At 39.1% G+C, this 18,569-nt stretch overlaps 2 protein-coding genes across 4 annotated transcripts; one reads left to right on the top strand and one right to left on the bottom strand.

Moving 5' to 3' along the window:
- Nucleotides 1-5,570: 5,570 nt before the first annotated feature.
- LOC141438607 (uncharacterized) lies at nt 5,571-12,463 on the bottom strand. The gene is made up of 5 exons (XM_074102852.1): nt 12,452-12,463; nt 8,613-10,527; nt 7,150-8,426; nt 6,828-6,963; nt 5,571-6,736 (listed from the first exon to the last, which is right to left on the bottom strand). Exons 1-5 carry the CDS (start codon nt 12,461-12,463, stop codon nt 5,571-5,573), a joined length of 4,506 nt encoding a protein of 1,501 aa, XP_073958953.1.
- Nucleotides 12,464-16,034: 3,571 nt separating this feature from the next.
- LOC141439145 (uncharacterized) lies at nt 16,035-18,022 on the top strand. Of its 3 annotated transcripts, none has more exons than XM_074103302.1 (6): nt 16,035-16,518; nt 16,598-16,669; nt 16,817-16,891; nt 16,994-17,062; nt 17,473-17,538; nt 17,869-18,022. In XM_074103302.1, exons 1-6 carry the CDS (start codon nt 16,351-16,353, stop codon nt 18,016-18,018), a joined length of 600 nt encoding a protein of 199 aa, XP_073959403.1. In that variant the 5' UTR covers nt 16,035-16,350; the 3' UTR covers nt 18,019-18,022. The 3 variants fall into 3 exon arrangements, with proteins under 3 accessions (XP_073959403.1, XP_073959409.1, XP_073959416.1); XM_074103308.1 differs by having other exon boundaries at nt 16,432-16,518; nt 16,822-16,891; XM_074103315.1 differs by having other exon boundaries at nt 16,441-16,669; nt 16,822-16,891.
- Nucleotides 18,023-18,569: the final 547 nt, after the last annotated feature.

Raw genomic sequence — 18,569 nt, 5'->3', positions numbered from 1 at the left:
ACAAATAGATACGGCATCACATCTAACCGCCAGTTAACACTAATCACTGGATGGTGAAACAGCCCCTAAAAGTGATTAATAAATAACACTTCTACTTAGTTACACATCATAGAACACAACTTACGTCGCCTGTCACGCTACAAATATCAAGCAAAATAGTATACTACATTGTAAAATACCTACTGTTTCTGTTTTCACTATGATATTTTTTCTGCCATTTCAAACCATATTGGCCTTTTATTGTACCAGCTTAAGAATGTTTTGAAACTCATAAAACGTGTTGATTTATTACGTGCCTAGCTTTTTCTTGCGACTTCGTCTGAGATAAAATAAAGGAATCATTTCAGTTTATTAAACTCATAATAATATGGTATAATTAATATTATATTTGTATAATTATAGCCGTGGTGGCCTAGTGGTTTGACCTATCGCAGCAGAGGGTCGTGGGTTCAAACCCCGGCTTGCACCTCTCAGTTTTTCGAAATTCATTTGCGGAATTACATTTGAAATTTACCACGAGCTTTGCGGTGAAGGAAAACATCGTGAGGAAATCTGCACTAACCTGCGAAGCAATTTAATGTTGCGTGTGAAGTTCCCAATCCGCACTAGGCCCGCGTGGGAACAATGGCCCAAGCCCGCTTGTTCTGAGAGGAGGCCTGTGCCCAGCAGTGGGACGTATATAGGCAGGATGGATGAATTATATTTGTGAATTTGACCGATGTGAACACTTGAATCGGCACAGTTTCGGATGGTCCTATATATTCATCAATATGCCACAATGATAGTTAGCATCAATGTGTCTAGTCTCATTATAGTACATTACTATGTTGTGAGAAAAAGTTTGTCTTTTTGACGGAGCTTTCGCTTGGCCTCCGTTTCAGCTTGGGCTCAAATTAATAATTTTAACATAGTAATTTGTCCCACCCCATTTTGTGACATAATTGCAACAAGATTGAGGGATCTACTAGTATTAAACCATTTTCTAGATCATTTATAAATATCTAAATAATAATATAAACCTAAAAAATTACGCCGTCGTTTAATAGATATAAATAAATTGTGCGTTTCAGGTAAGCAGCAGGGTGTATTTATAAAAAAAACTGGAGAATTTCATATTTCAAAACACTTTAACACATTGCTACAATACAAAGCATTGCAGAAAAGCCAAAGGTATGGCAGTTTGGATATGACTAGAAGTTTTGACCAGTTATTTAGATTGGTCTCCTTTACATGGAGCACATTTAATTTTATTAACCAAGCAAATGAGTACATTTCTTAAAAAAAAAACAACATTAATCACATTATTTTCGGCAAGATTTGCGAGACAACCCTTCGGATTTATAATATTTATAACCCTACCACTTCTTATGAAATTGAAGTCACTCTCCGAGAAAATAACAGGTAGGTGCAGAATTTAATGATGAGTCTAAAGCTATTAGTATCTACCTACCTACTACGAAGTAGTTTTATTATTCACTAGATCTCTTTAATATTCGCGGATCAGCTTTAGTAAACTGAATGAACACTATCTAGTTTGTCAGTTTGCCGTACGTACGCTTAAATTGCAAGATCTTTAATACTTATCCACCTTTACGAAGCAGCGTTGTTTCAATCCAAGTAGAAATATAAGAGAAAGGCAGATGGAATACTGAACGAGACTCGTCTCTAAGATATTCAAAGTAGCCCTGGATAAGCCCTCTGTTGATTTAACATAGCTCAGAAAAATACTTGTCGGGCGGCGCCCGACATAAAATGTGTGCGAGGTACTTACTAAAACAAACACTTTTAACTGCAACTTTTTTCTATTTATAAAAAGCTTCATAATTAAATTTATAAGTAGCAGGATAAAAAGATTTGAGAAACGTTAAAGAATCATTTTGCTGTCAAAGTCACGATTGATAATTGTGAATTGGGCTTAGAAACTGCGTTTTCCTGTCCGTGTTTCGACCATCTATGAGTCTTATGTAAGGGTTCCATAGTCAAAATCAAAACTGGTGCTATATTTTACAATAAAACATTTTCAAAAAGGTTTATCTCTGCACAGATACATGCTTTCTGTAAACCATTATAGGTACAATAGTGCACAGTCTTTTTCCTACTTAGGTATTTCTAATAATGATCATACTATTCGAAATAAATGAATGTAATGCACACTTACTCGAAATAAAATACATAAGTAGGTACTAACAACTCAGAAGAAATAAAGCCAATATCGTTGGAATTCAGCGTTCGTCCGGAACATAACGTAGACGATTTATGCCATCTACAAATCAATCGAGTTATTATGTTTCTAGCCAATCTCCAGATAGCATTCGTTTACTCGAAACATCAACACTAAAAATTCATGGACTGAGTCACCAACTAAGAAGTTTTGCGTAGTTAAGATAACACGTTGCACCTATAGTTAAACCTAATATAATGTACAGGTTAATTAAGACTAAAATAAAAAAAAATGTTTACAAAATATACATACTAGATGCATACATACATACGCTTGAAAAACATAACCCTCCTTCGGACAGTCGGGTAAAAAGTTAACATTTCAGGAAAATGGGTAGAAATACGAAAAAAAAATTTTTTTTCGTTTCCCATAATACCTAAGTAAATCAGCTGATTGGGCTTTTTGAATGGGAAGACGAAAAACATTTTAATTTTCACACACACCCATTCACCCCTTAATTAAATAGTGTCCGGTAACAATTTATACACCTTCAGTGTATAATAATATATCACAAAGATAAACATAAAATAATATAGAACTAGGTTATGTATATATAATAATTACGTTAGATACTTAAATAAAATAAGTTATTAAAATTTATCATCATTTAATGATGATAACAATAAAATTTAATTTATTTTTATCATCATTTAATAATGATAACAATAAAATTCAATTTATTAAAATCTCAACCACGGGGAATTTGATTCTTGTGTACGCGGCAACACAGAATGTTCAGGGTTCATGTTATTTTATTTTGTAATTTCGAAATTATACGATATTTACTGATGGTACGTGATCCCAGTGTCCTTCTTATTTCTTGTAGTATTATTTTTAAACAGTTTCACTGCGCAAACTGGCATTTTACTTCGGTTTATGACCAAAATTTAACAAAACATTCGGTACATGCACCTTACGCAGTTTGCAACGCGACTGACTCGCCTCGGGCTCGGGTACGCCGAATTCGGCGTACTATTTGTTGCCGCATTTGACAAGTACGCCGGCGGTATCTAGTCGAGCGAGCGCGCGAGACCAATCATTCATCTAAGAGCACGAGCTTGCTGGGCCTTTTTATGATATTTGCGCCTAGGTTCTTGAAGGTTAGAAGTATCTAGGGTTCTTCTTTAACAAAAATTGTAGTTAACTTAAAGATGTTTAATTTTTGAGATAAAGGTACAATATTAAATGCAGACAGTTCGAGATGCGTTCGATCCGGTGATTATATTTGAATTGTTCGTTAGACGCGCCAATCGCCTGTCAGTTCTAACCGCCGCCGAAGTTTGAATCTTCGCACCGTTAGTGGCGTTATGGATGCGTTCTGAACATATGATATAAACTGTTTATAGTCCTAGTCATTTGTCAAATTATTGTTGTTACTTATATGTATATATAAATAACGATTTTTCAATTTGAAAATGGAAAAAATTACAAGCTTTGTTATAAATTTATTTATAGCTCTAGGTGCAGTGCAATACATTTTTAGTGCAAGTTAGCTTTTCAGAGCTCTCTAGAAAAAAATCGAATACTAAATAGGTACTTACAACATTTTAAAAATACAAATTAAATCGTAGTTTGCAAGTCTAAAAATGTAACAATATAACACTCGTAAATACATCAATTGAGTAAAACTGCTAGTACTGTAGAAATACGTCAATTTAGCCTTCCCAGCCTACCAAAACTTATTTATCACTGAAAATGGCGAGCAAAGCGCATTTCCAACAGCTACAATGGAAGCCAAACGAGAAGCTAAACGAGAACATAACATTCAGAGAAAATATTTTTTCCTTACAACCTTTTCACCGGCCGCTGTTACTGCATCCTATTGTTGAAAATCTCTTGTTATCTTCTGTTATTTTATTTTTATTGTGAGGTTTTATTACTTGCTTTCTTACCGTCTACGACGTGACTTGGGTGCATCTTTGTACTCTTAATTGAAGTTACGTTATTCAGACCTATATTATGTGTGAGCTAGTTTCGTTCTTTTGCTGCAACGTCTTATCATCTGTATATTTAAGTTACTTTAGTTCAATTGTTTTAATAGTAGGTATTCTAAATATAAAATGATATACATAGCCGTTATAGGTAATTATGTTTAAAAATAAAAAGGAACGCATAGGCAAATAAATTTTCACCTCAGCCCTCAAGCAGGTTTTGCTATGAGAAATCAGTGAGCAAAATCATTTTGCTTCATCTTATGTTACATTTAAATTATGTTCTCGCTGAAAAATTGTATATGTCACACGAGACCAAAGTTTTTTTGCATCTCGTGTATTTGAATCCCTTGCTGCTCTCCGGATTCTAACCTAGAATCACTCGCTGACGCTCGTGATTCAATTAAAGAATCCTTCGCTTACTCGAGATTCAAAATCAACACGCAACAAAAACCAACTTTGCTCTCTTGTTGCAAAAATAACTATTTGAGTAATCCTCCCTACTAATATTATAAATGTGAAAGTTTGTGAAGATTTTTGGATGTTTGGATATGCCGAGGTCATCACAAAAGTCTTTGCCGTCCACTGTCATTATAGTATAGTCAATAGTCAAGAAAAAAAACAAGCCGAGATATGTGGTGCATAGGAGAAATACGTGTCTGTATCACTGTCCAGTGGCGGTGTAGTGGTATAGCATGTGGCACGGATTGTCAGCAATCTGGACCTGGACCTGGGTTCGATTCCCAGCGCTGGTCTTATTTTTCTGGTTTTTCTATGCATCTATATTTCAGTTTGTATTTTCGATATGGGTTTTACGGGATGACCGTAAAACCCATTGAGATTAGTCGTCATCGTCATCCGGATTTTAACCGGGATTGCGGTTGGTCGGTACCCCCGAGTTAGAAAACAGTATTAAATACTCGTGCTGCGTCATCGGTTGGTGTGAACGTGCCTTTACGGAGCGATGTTGTTAGTGTTGTGTGCTACCCTACATTAGACATTGACAATAAAAATGACTCGCCGGTGTTAGTTTCGTCGGGCAGTCGCGCGAGCAGAGCGGTGGCGCGTAGCGCGTGTTGCTGCAGCCGCCGAGTCGCGTGCTCCTGAGAAGAAGGGCTACAAAATAGCCCGAAACATGTCGAGCTAAACTTAGTTTAAGACGCGAGTTATCCGTTACAATATCATTTAAAATGAGTGAGTCTCACGGTAGTTTCATTGTTACGGTCTGGTGCCTTAAGGGCTAAAACTGGGCCTTAAGGGTCTGCGAGCCTACTAAATGCAAAACACGTGTTAACTCGTACGTATCTTTAATTAGACTGACAAATAGAACATACAAAATTATTCAAAATTGGTAAAAAAAGTATAAAAACATAAATTCACATAAAAAAGGTTGTGCCTTCGGCACATTTCTCCCTCTTTTAGTTAGCCGGGATCCGAACTAACTTTTTAAGGGGGCGACGAAGCACGCCTGCTGTGGTTGCCACGTCCGCCACTCTGACTATGCCGTCTCTGCCAGGGAACAACGCCGTCACTCGTCCTCTGGGCCATGATCCTCGAGGCAAATTGCCATCGGCAATGAGGACCAGATCTCCTACTGCTATGCTGGGAGCTTCTCCGTTGCTTGATCTCGGTACTAGAGTAGGTAGATATTCACGGACCCAGCGTCGCCAAAAGTGATCCGTCAACCGCATTGCTCTGCGCCAGCTGCTCCTGCTCAGCAGATCTGCTTCCGTCATCGTCGCAGGAATCGGTCGACCAGATGACGAGCCAAGCAGGAAGTGGGCAGGGGTGAGAGCCTCTTCGCTGGTGGAATCGGAAGACACGTGCGTGAGCGGCCGCGCATTCACCAGCGCCTCAGCCTCAGCCAGCAGGGTGCGCAGTACCTCGTCTGACGGTGCGCGCTCGGTGAGGGTAACTCGAAGAGCAGTCCTGACATTGCGCACGAGCCGCTCCCAGGCTCCACCCATGAATGGAGCTGATGGTGGCAGGAATCGCCAATTGATCTTCTCATTAGCTGCGTAGTTAGAAGTGGCGCTCGCGTAGAGTGTCCACAGCTCCCTGTTGGCACCAACAAAGGCGGTCCCATTGTCTGACCATATCTCTGTAGGTGTCCCCCTTCTAGCAACAAAACGCCGCAGGGCCATAATCGCTGCGTCAGCAGACAGACTTTGAACAACTTCCAGGTGTATGGCGCGAACGACTAGACAAGTGAACAGAGCGACGTATCTCTTCTCTCGCCTGCGGCCAACTGCGACTTGAATTGGGCCGAAATAATCAAGTCCGACGAAGGTAAACGGACGTCGGTGATGGGCCAGCCGGGCTTCAGGTAAATTTCCGATTGGCGGCTGGAATGTATGTACGACGTATGCGACATAGTTGACATTTAAAGGCAACGGATCGGACAGTTTCTCGTAGGCTGAGTAAGTGATATTGCTGTCGAAGTTCGTTAACGACAGTCTCTGTGTTGGCGTGGGCGGCGCGACGGTGATGGTGCTCCACAAGAAGGCGAACAGAAGGGTGTCTACCGTCGAGGACGACAGGGTGTTTAATATCCTCGGATACTCCAGAAGCTGCAGCGATGCGACTGGACCGTCGGAGTAAACCATCATCACCCATTACGGGGGCTCTTTTGGCTAGACGACTGGTACGTGGCAGGTGTTGGCCAGTTTGAGTACGTAGGCGCGCTACTTCATCCGAAAACGAGTCCAGCTGAGACTGTCGAAGAACGTGTACCTCTGCCAGGCGAATGTCGCCTGCGGTCAACACGTCAGACTCTACCAGGGGTGGTGCCTGCGATGAGGCGTTCATGGGCTGAAACATAAAGGTGCACAAACCCCCCTCACATCGTACTAAGTTAGCTACGTCTAAACCCCTTTGACGGCGACTACGCTTACGAAGTAATGTTAAATAGCGATGTGCTACAGCGGTGGCACGCACCAACCTAAACCAAGAGCTAAAACGTCGTGGGGTGGCTGAAATTGGTGCTGCAATGTTCACATAACTAATAAAATTCACTACAAAAGATGGCTTCAATTCGTCTTGGCCAAGGGTCTGGGCAACGTGCGGTTCGCTGGGCCAATCCGAAGAGAGCAGGAATTCAGGGCCTGAGATCCAGCGACATTCTTGAGTTAGCGCCGTGCGTTTCAATCGAGTCGCGTCGTCCGCTACGTTTAAGTGACTGGGCACCCAGTGCCACTCTTTGACATTAGTAGTCTCAAGAATTTCGCCCACTCTGTGTGCAACAAAAGGTTTAAAAGAACGTGCGTCACTGCGAAGCCAACCTAGAACGGTCATGGAGTCAGACCAAAAGACTCTTCGCGATGCCTTTAATCGGTGTGCTTCACAGATCGACGTCGCAAGGCGTGCTGCAATAAGAGCGCCTTGGAGCTCTAAACGTGGTATGGATACTGGTTTTAAAGGCGCTACACGTACTTTACTACAGATTAGTGCGAGTTTCACAGAGCCGTTAGTATAAAGAAATCGCCAGTACGCAACTGCGGCATAGGCAGATTCACTAGAGTCTGCAAATATGTGAAGTTCGCATTTCTCTACTTGAAGCTCGTTCAAGGAGTACCAGCGCGGGATCTGCAAGTCGGAGATTGACAATAAATCCTCAAACCAGAGGCTCCACGCGGCAGTATCGCTTTGAGAGAGCTTCTCGTCCCAGTCGAGACCTTTGTGCCATGCATTTTGAAACATAATACGGCCTCTTACAACGATTGGCGCAAGGATGCCGAGTGGGTCGTAAATTCGCATGACGTGCGCTAGCACTTCACGTTTTGTGAACCTTTTGGGCAACTCCTGTTCCGTTACACCGGTATTAAAACCGATAGTATCGGCGGCGGGCCTCCATATAAGACCTAAAGTGCGAACAGGCGTTGCTAGACTACCTAAATCTACTCCTAAACTAGCGTTTGCTACAGGCAACTCTAGCAAACTCTCCTTCGGCAACAACGACAGTGCTTCGAGGTCGTTTGAAACCCAACTGCGCATCTCAAAGCCCGCGTTTTTATGGACAGCGTAGATATCAGCAGCTAGGCGTGCCGCCTGCTCTGTCGTATCTAGACTGCCCATATAATCGTCCATGTAATGATCGAGAACGATGGCTTTGGCTGCATCAGGGTAGCTGTCCTGAAATTCGGTGGCATTTTTATTTTTAATGTACAAAGCTGTAAAAGGACTAGACGCGGCACCGAAAATCATTGACGACATCCGGTAGACCTTTATCGGCTCGGTTGGGTTGTCGCGCCACAAAAACCGTTGAGCATCTCGATCTTCAAGTTTAATTTTTATTTGTGGAAACATTTCGCGAATATCAGCGGTTAATGCGACTCTCCCTTCCCGAAACCGAAATAAAATTCCCAGAAGGGGTTGCAATAGGTCTGGGCCCGTCAATAAAAACGAGTTTAGTGAAGAGCCCTGCGACTTTGCCGCAGCGTCATGCACGACACGCAACTTACCTGGTTTATTCGGATTGACTACGCCAAAGTGAGGCAAGTACCAAACTACTGACTTGGCGTTGTACACTTCCGTGCACAGTTCAGCATAGTCCTTCCGAAGCATGTCGTGTATGTTCTGTCGGTACCTTTGCGCATAGGCAGGGTCTTTGATCATCTTTCTCTCTAGATTTAAAAATCTAGAAAAAGCTAGTTTGTAACTGTCAGGTACTAATAATTTGTCAGACTTCCAAAGCAACCCTACTTGAAACCGACCGTCGTGCAACCGGCTAGCTGAGCGTTCGACAATCTCAACGGCGCGGTCGTCGTTAGCGCAGCGAATTTCATGCTTGGAGATGCCGATAGAGTCGAGTTTATATTGTTCTCGAATTAACAGCTCTAACTCTGAACGATCGCACGAATGCCCGAGCTCGGTTTCGCAAAGGGAAGTGTGGTTGACAAAGTCAACCGGTGCGGTCGTACTACAGCCAAAACCGAATAAAACCCAACCTAGAGCTGTGCGAATAGCGACCGGCTGAGTTTTGCTACCATTTCTTATAGCCTTTGCCACAGTGAGGTACCAGTTATCGATACCGATAATAATAGTAGGCTTTACGTCACCATAGCAAAACTCATCGGCAATGTCGGAAAGGTAAGGGTATTTGGCTACGCTCTGCTGTCGAACACACTGACCGGCGGCACCTAGACCTGCGATTGCCCTAGCCCTGCGAACGAAATGAATCTCGTTTGAGCTGCGACCTTTCACATGAAAATCGACGTACTGCGCCGTCGTCTCCTTTCGTAAGCCACCCACGCAATCCAAATGAATGGTCTTCTGAGGACCGGTGACACCTAATTTGGCCGCGATTTCTGAGTCAATGAAAGTGGCTGTGGCACCGTCATCTAGTAGGGCGTAGGTGTCTATGCTGCCAGACGGGCCGGACACAGTAACCGCGACTACTTTCAGCAACGGCCTAGGTGAAAACTGTCGCAAATCAGACGGACCGCTGGAGGTCAACGAAGTTGACGTATGTGTGAGCACTTCATCACACTGAGGTTTGGCGCTGTAGGGCGCGGCAGAAGACTCGACAACGACAGGCGCGGCGGCGGGCTCGGCGCGGCGCGCGGCCGCCAACGATGACAGGTCGTCGTCGTCCTCCACCCCGACATGTGCAGTTGCGGCTCGCTCGAGATTCGGGTTGTGCAGCAATACGTGATGACGGAAAGTGCAGCCGTCAATGCTACATTGACTTTTCGCCTTGCAAAAATTTAATCTATGCCAACCTAACTTTAGGCAACGATGACAGACTCTATTCTTTTTGACGAACTGCCATCTGTCATCGATTGACATATGCTTAAATTTATTACAGTCAACCAAACTATGCAATTGACCGCATAAAATGCAGCAAGAAACGTTGTTCGATGCTGCCGTTGAAGGCTGGCTCTTACTTGATGACGCGGACTTAGCGCGCTGGCCTTCAACAACAGCATGAATTTGATCTTTGGGCTGCCTGTTATCTGCGGCGTGCGCCACAGTCGGGACTGCAGACGGCTCAAAAATAACGCCGTACCTTGACTGCAAATCTACTTCGTACTCTAGAAAATCTGCAAAAAGTTCTAGTTTACTAACGCCATTGGCATCATGATATGCAGCGTACTGAATCCACCGCGTCCGTAACAGTGGTGTAATTTTAGCAATAAGCGCTTGAAAAAGTTCAGGCGAGCGCAAATAATCTTGCTGCTCGAGCAAACGTACTACTTCTATACAGTTACGGACGCGGCAGGCAAATATAGCGAAATCTTTACCTTCACCGCTGACTTTTGGGAGCGCGCGCATCGCGGATACCTCGCGCAGCACCACGACCTCGGGCCGGCCGAAACGCGTCGCCAGCGCGCGCAGCACGGCGCCGGGCTCGCGCGCCGACAGGCGAACGATCGACTATTTAGTGACGTTAGACGTAGAATTACTGGGTCACCCGCCTTATAGCCCCGACCTCGCACCTTGCGATTTTTATTTATTCCCGAAAATAAAATAAAAAGTTAGAGGAAAACTTTTTATGAACACCGAGGAAGCAGTGGGTGCGTTTCAAAAGGCCGTCGAAGAGACCCCTAAGGACGAGTGGGCTAAGTGCTTTTCTCAGTGGTTCCATCGGATGCAGCGGTTTATTAATGTGAATGGACACTATTTTGAAAAGATATAATAAAACTAATAACTTGCTAGTTTGCTCAGTTTTTTATTTTCTAAGAACTTTCAGTTTGACACTCGTAGCAACAATTTTTTGTACGCTATCTGTCAAATTTCCAAAAAGACTGTCAGGTTGACCAACCTAACACTAGATTTTTTTATACTATGCAGGCTAATTTTAAAACAGTAATACTTGTGTTACCTCTTTGGTGGTGCAATTAAAAAAAATCTAAAACAATGCAATAAAGGATTTACATACATTTTTTCTGCTCTAGAGCAGAAAAGTCCCGCTTTGTGCTGGGTGTGTAGTGCGGTTATGATGAAATTAAAGCATAGTTGGATGAAAAAGCAGATTATGCACCTCGCTTTAAGTGATTTATTGCCGTCGTGCTTTTTAAAGCCCTCGCTGACGTTCGGGTTCCAAATCGGCACTCGGTGCAATAATAAATAACTTTCTGCTTGGTGCAACAATCTACTATTATAGTATAAGAATATTATTTGTCATGATACAATTGAATCGATTATACAATACACTACAATAACTCTTTATTTCACACCAACACAGTAAGCAGTACAGAAAACACAAGTATATACATAGAGATTTTCTAAGGTGAGCAATAGGCAATAGTATTAATAGTATTTTCAAGTGACTTTTACCATTGACATTATTTATAGATTTTATGATTTTTATTTCATCATTAACAAATTTAATTTAAGATTGTACACATGACATTGTTTACATCTACATTATTTACATGACATGTTTTTTTTTTGTTTTATTGTTTATTGGTTGACATTATTTTATTATTACAAAATCCTGTTTTTTCCTGTTCCCGTGAGATTTTCGGAAAATCCTTTTGTAGTGCTCTCCTACATCCCCAAGGAACCTAAATGCCAAATTTCAGTTTTCTACTACCAGTAAAAAAATGTATCCTTTTGAACTGAATATAAATCCCGTTTTTCCCTTATCCCGTGGGAATACCTAGTCCCAATGTAAGCTTAGCAAAGATTGTGTTATGGGTACAAAGCAACGGATAAATAGAATTATATAGATAGATACATACTTAAATACATATTAAACACCCGAGACCCGAGAACAAACATTCGTATTTTTCATACAAATATCTGCCCCGACACGGGAATCAAACCCGGAACCTCAAGCTTCGTAGTCAGGTTCTCTAACCATTAGGCCATGTGGTCGTCCAAATCGTCGTTTTAATTAATATAATACGTATTTGTGTATCAAATTTGAAGAGTCTAGTTATTATAGTTACTGAGATAGGGTCACTCGGAATCGATTACTTATATAAGTCTCGTTTTTTCCCATTCCCAGTATCCAGTATGTGCAAAATTTCAAGTCCCTAGGTCCTTGGTTTGGGCTGTGCGTTGATATATCAACAGTCAGTCAGTCAGTCAACGTTATTGGGAAATGCGGGAAATATAGTTTGGTGTGTACTGTCAGTTAGAATTAGGTATTCGCATTAATATGAGATGATACAAATATCACAGAAAAACAGGTGTTCGACTCCAACTAGCACTTTTATTCTTTAGAATATAATTCTCAGTTATTGAGAAAAACGCCTAAAACGTGATTCAAATTCCCATAGTTCCTGTAAGCTTGAATTTCTTACCTAGGTAACTAACTTTGATTTTGGGTGGATAGATATAAATAATTTACTTGGCTGGCCATTTTATAAATTACTAATACTGACTTTTAGTGTCAAATGCCCCTTCCAGCAAAATGGTTGTTTTTGTTTTGTTTTAGGCAGGTACCTATACAAAAAAAACACAGTAGGATATTGTATGTATATATTGGTATAAACTGTAGAAGGAAAACTATCACAGGTAAGTAGGTTTACTAAATCACAAAAATAAAATCATTTAAAACATTTTATGTACGTATCGTTGAGCTTCGCTTCCGATATTTTTATTCCAGATCATCGACGCTGCTTGCCATGATTTTAAAATTTTAGTCCATATAAGTCTGTGATTTTATTATATACGTAACTTTCAAATAGCGCCATCTGCGACTTGATATTTTTGACAGATTCTTCACGTGGCAAAGAGAAGATTAAATAAACTCATGCAAAATTATAGCTTGCTAACGCTAGTAGTCTTTAAGCTAAACCGTCAATAGGGAATATTACCGCAATGTTCTGCCGTCAGGATGTAGCACTAGCACAAACCATTGAATGTCATAAATGACCTTTAAATGTTCATAAGATGCCATAATATCATACTATTTTTTTTTTTGGAAATATAGCTCTATCGTTACTACCGATGTTAATATCATGTTATTTTGTAATTATAAATATGTCATGATCCGTCATGGCGACAAACTATAAAGAGAACTGATGTTTTCATGGCGATATGTGCTGGTGTCGCCCCCCGCGCACAGCTTTCATAACATTCTCTATGGACAAACGAACGAACGGAACCACCCATAAAACAGGACTTACAGATTTACTCAAAATTAAAACATGCATTCTACTAGGTAGGCCCCAAAAAACTCTTTTACATTACATGTGACTTTTTTATACTGCCACCTCTTTTAGAAGGACAATAATTGCCAAGAAATACGCCACAAGAAACTTGTCACGATGTAATTTTTTTATAACATTACTAGCTTTTACCCGCGGCTTCGCACGCGTAAACTATTCGGTCGGGAATTGAAATTTTCGGGATTTTACAAAACTCCCCTGGAAATTTCCAAAATTTATATCGTGGTCTTTATTGAAGTTGTTTTGTGAATAACTGTAAAAATTCAAGACCCAGTGCTGAAATTTAAAAAAAAATCCCTATCCAAATTTAAATCATTTATTCAGTAGTTTGTGTTATTAATTGCCTATTTTCTCACAAATGTAGTGAAAAACGTCGTATGAGACACGGTTGGCAAGGTTTTACAAACTCGTGACGATGAAAAACCTTGCCTTGCGGCTCGGGTTTATCACACGTCAACTCATTAGTAAAACCTTACTTATCAACTTCGTATCACAAATAACTATTTTCATATTTGTTTAAATAATGCCTGCACATTAAAGTGTACCCTCTACACTACAACAGTTTTTCGCAGTGTGTGCCGGCCGCGGCTCACTGGTGTACCGTGGTCATTAGTTCTGTTGGTGTGCCTCCGAAAAATAAGGTAACTCATTCATAAAGCTAAATAGTAATTTATTTTTTAATTAAGTACGTACTAACATAGTCGTATAGTTTTTACTTATTATACACATTACCTAATAAACTAAAGATAAATCCTGACTAAATAAAACAAATATGTCAAATTAAATAGAATAACAAATTAATCAAACCACAAATAATCAAAAGAAACCAAACAATGTCAAAGAAAATTTTAAAATTATTATTTATATTTTATATTTTACTTATTGTTCTTTTAAATACTAACATTATTATGGATGATCTTGTGTTTCGTCTGAAATAAATGATTATTATTATAAATAGACGGACGGAAGAAAAATACTTACACAGATGTAAATCATTTATCGTGTACGTCTCAAAATTTTTCGTTTTCCTAGTCTGTTACCTTGAACACATATAGTTTGCAGAAAACTGCTCTACAATAAAGGTAAAAGTAAATAAAATACAGAAAACAATCCACTTCAAACGATTTACTTATACTCTCAATTCAGCGTTCCTAATTGCGCCAAGGGAGCAGCTGAGCTACTGCCGTTCAATTATTGACATTTCATCATTGAGATAACGCCAACGTTAACGTCAACGGAACTATGACAGCTTGATAGATGTACTGGCTAATTAATTTGGCTGGCTTAGGCGTCCCTTCTATGAAGGATGGTGACAGGCTCTTACATACTCCGATGTCTTTTTAGTTCACATTTGAGAATAAGCTCTAATAATAGGTAGCTTAAGTTGATTGGATAGAAAAATGGCAATATTCATAAAGGGTCTTAACTTAACAAGTTTTATGAACAATGCACAATAAAACAAACACCATCAATTTTTTCCTGTACATGTAGTCCTATTCATGATTCTAAACTTTTTATTGTTTTAGGATTTAATTAAATTTAGTTATTTAATAACGCCGTAAAATTTCTAATATTGTGCATACGAGTGGAAGTATTGGTTGCGGGTTATTCATATACAGGATTATGCTTCAATTTTTGCTTGTTTAATTTATTTTGTGTTCATAATTCATAAAAAATGGCGCTAACCATATTATTTTAACTATTGGTGAAGGAAAAAAATATATAAATAAATTTTTACTTGTTTAAATCAAGTTTCAATGCGACTTATCATTTTCCAATTCACTTTGTGATTAGTTTCACAAAGAATCATTGGAACTAATACACATCTCCGACTCTATCAGCCTTATTAATAAAAAACATCTAATTCGAATTTAATCCGAACTTACACTTGGACTAGTTACTCCTTGACTAAATCAGTATTAAGTCAGTTTTAAAATTTGTATTAATAAACATGGACTAGCGAGGTATTAGTTAAACATTTCTTAAACCTAGACTATGACGTAAGCAATGGCAACCCAGCGTGAGAAAAAAATAAAAGAATGAGTCATTGAATGAACGTGGAATGAACCATAGAAAAAAAACAAGAAATGTCTTTAATCTGTGGTATGAACCCACATCCGACGTAGAAAGTTACCAAATATAACATGCGGCCGGGCATGGCGCTGTTTTGTAGTGTATCTCGCTCACTCTTGTTAAAGTCCGCATAGTGTAAGTGTAGTGGTAATTAGTTCTGACGCTGGCCACCAGAACATGTATATTTGCATTGTCAGCCTTTTAAAAACGCGGTAACTTCAACATCATTGTTTGTTATTACGTACGGGAATAATACTAAAATTGAAAAAAATGAGTCAAAAGCGGATCCGTTCGTCAAATTGGGATGAAGAAGAAAAAGTAAGTTGTTTTTATTAAATAGTGAAAAATTACCAGTCGTCTTCGCGTGGTTTCTATTTTATATTTCTTGGTGATTTTTGTCTTTTATAAGTAGATAGATTCTTCAAATAATAAATTAACTTATATAGTTATTTGTTTCGTAGCGATTATTTTGCAGTATTCTGAGAAATTATTCACACATTATTGAAAATAAATCCTGGAATACGAATACCAATAAAGCAAAAAATAAAGCGTGGAATGAAGTCTACAAGAGGTGAGATTGAGATATCTGTTATTTTCTTTATTACATACTAGTTTTTGCCGCGTCACTTGCAAGACAAAGTGTATTTCAATGCGTAGCCAACTCTTTTCGGCATAGGCAAGCTTGTTTTTTCAAAATCCCTAAGTTGTATCGCTATGGGAATACTGTCACAGTAAGCTGGTTCCAGATCTTCGCCGTACGACGGAAGAAGTTGTGCTGCCATCCATCAAGGTGGTGCTGATGGAAGGACAAACGGTTCCGCAATGTGCGGTAGTGGCAATTAGCCGCAGGCAACAATTTGAACAGTTCCACAGAGGACTCCCCATAATATAAGTACCTATAGTATAGATTACCTTAATTAATAGAAAAACTTTTTTTTTTAGTTTCAATGAAATAAATTGTCGTCCCAGAGAGTTAAGTCAGTTACAAATCCAGTGGAAGGCTATGAAATTGAGTGCAAGGAAAACCCATAGTTCTTTTAAAAAAGCAGCGAGTAAGACAGGTGGTGGAACAAGGCCACCTACGCCTGACAATATCACCACAGAAATTAAAGACTTGTTAAATCCTGCGGAGTTTTTAAAGGATCACAATATATTTGATTCTGATGGATATGTTAGTAACATTTGAATATGAAGGGTAACTGCTAGGTTTATATCTGCTTTTAAAATTATATTCATTTAAATTTTCACAGGATGCAATTTTATCAACAAGTGAAAATGAAAAATTAAATGCTGAGGATATATGTGTTCCAGGTCCATCACAGGTCAGTGATATTGATACTAATAGATGTATTTAGTTAGATCACAATATTACCTTTTAGGATGATTTGATGACCACAATTAACTTTGTACTAATCATGTTCCATATACTTACCTTAGCCGATAAAAAATAATTTATCATCTTTTTTAAGGGTAGAGATATATTCATAATAGAAACTGTTGATGAACAATTTGATACTGCGGATACAGAACATACTCCATTATTGGTAAGTTTATGATGATATAGATGTTTATAGCAGAGCCCTTTGAATGTTCTTGTTTTGAGTGTTTGTCTATTGTTATTTATTTAATATGCAATTTTTTTACAGGAACTGCCAACAGTTAATACCAGCAATCCAACAATTCAACCAAACAAGTGCATGATTACACCAAATAAGGTAATTTTTATATTTGCTTTTTTTATATACAACTGGATGACAAGCGAGCAAATGAGAGCAAGATCACCACCGCCCATAGACACCCGCAACACCAGGGGCATTGTAGATGCGTTGCCTTTACCATTACAAAGAAGCAAGCATGCAGGCAAGCATGCAGGCAAGCATGCAAGCAAGCAATAAAAAAATACCTTTAATACAAAATAATGATGTTTGCAGGTACATCAAGTCGGTGATTACGTAATCTATCTATTCGATCTGGCTGATGGTATTCCATGTTTACAATATTAGTAGGATTTCCACTGTTGTGCTACTTTGCCTATGCCTGAAATTTTTGAGTTAATCCCAACCGATATAGGTAGATGTGCCTGATATATTTTTTGCATTTCAATTTCATTAATTTCACTTTGCAGGCATTTTACAATAGCAGTACAAAGAAAAGAAAATGCTCGTCAGCCAATATTACAATAAGTAAAAAGGTACGTACTTACTTACCTATTTACTTAATTAAGTTTTGTAAAAATATTATTACACCCTTTTTGTTAAAGGTAGCCGATTATTTCATTGCCATCGGAGCTCTATACATACTAAATTTCAAGTCCATTGAACTATTAGAAGTGGGTAAAAGATTTGATTACTTACATTGTTTGTTAGTTACTTTGTTAGTTGCAAGTGAAGCTCGGAATATAACGGCGTGAAAAAGAAATAATCGTGGCTTTACATGCAACTGGTACTAAATAGTTAAAAAAGGGTGGGTACTACTTGCTTTCTTAGTTACATAAAGTAAGTATATTAATTATTATTTACAGGACACTGATTACAGAACGGCTATCATAAATCATTCAAACGGTTTGAAAGACGAAGAGCATAGAAGACGCATGGAGATGGCAGAGGAAGAGCATCAATTAAAAATTAAAATCCTTCAAGAAACTTTACAATGTAGTAAAATTGAAAATTAAATATTACATTTAAAAAAAGAATACCAAATTAAGCTGTTGCGTGGGGAGTGAAGTTTTAGGTTTAATTTTATTCATTAACAAATATTAATTACTCGGTTACTCCGTAATTACAGGCGGACCTTAGTAGCATTGGCTAGAACTGGTCAACGGTAGGGAAACTGTTGGAATATATGTATGGCTAGTTAATTCACCCACATGTAACTTCTATTAATAATAATAATAATAAATTCATTTATTTCGGGCAACTTGGTCCGTACAATAAATACCTTACAGACTAACATACATATTTATAATCAATATTTAAAACTAATTTGGTGACAAAACGGCGTGACCCCGTTGAGTCACCGACTATTGGCCCAACTATACGAGTACGGCACACTGATTGACGGCCAACATTGGGCCTAAAAAAGTGCGCCTGTTGTCTACTTTATCTTTTTTTGTGTAATCTCAATGTATTGATTTGTGGTGTTCAATAAAGAATATTTGTATTGTATTGTTTGTTATTAGTACTTGTTCATGAAAATGGACCTCTGCAAAGTAACACCCGATTC

This window comes from Choristoneura fumiferana, chromosome Z, assembly GCF_025370935.1.
Source record: "Choristoneura fumiferana chromosome Z, NRCan_CFum_1, whole genome shotgun sequence".
Lineage (NCBI taxonomy): Eukaryota > Metazoa > Arthropoda > Insecta > Lepidoptera > Tortricidae > Choristoneura > Choristoneura fumiferana.
This window is presented reverse-complemented; position numbering and strand designations above follow the sequence as displayed.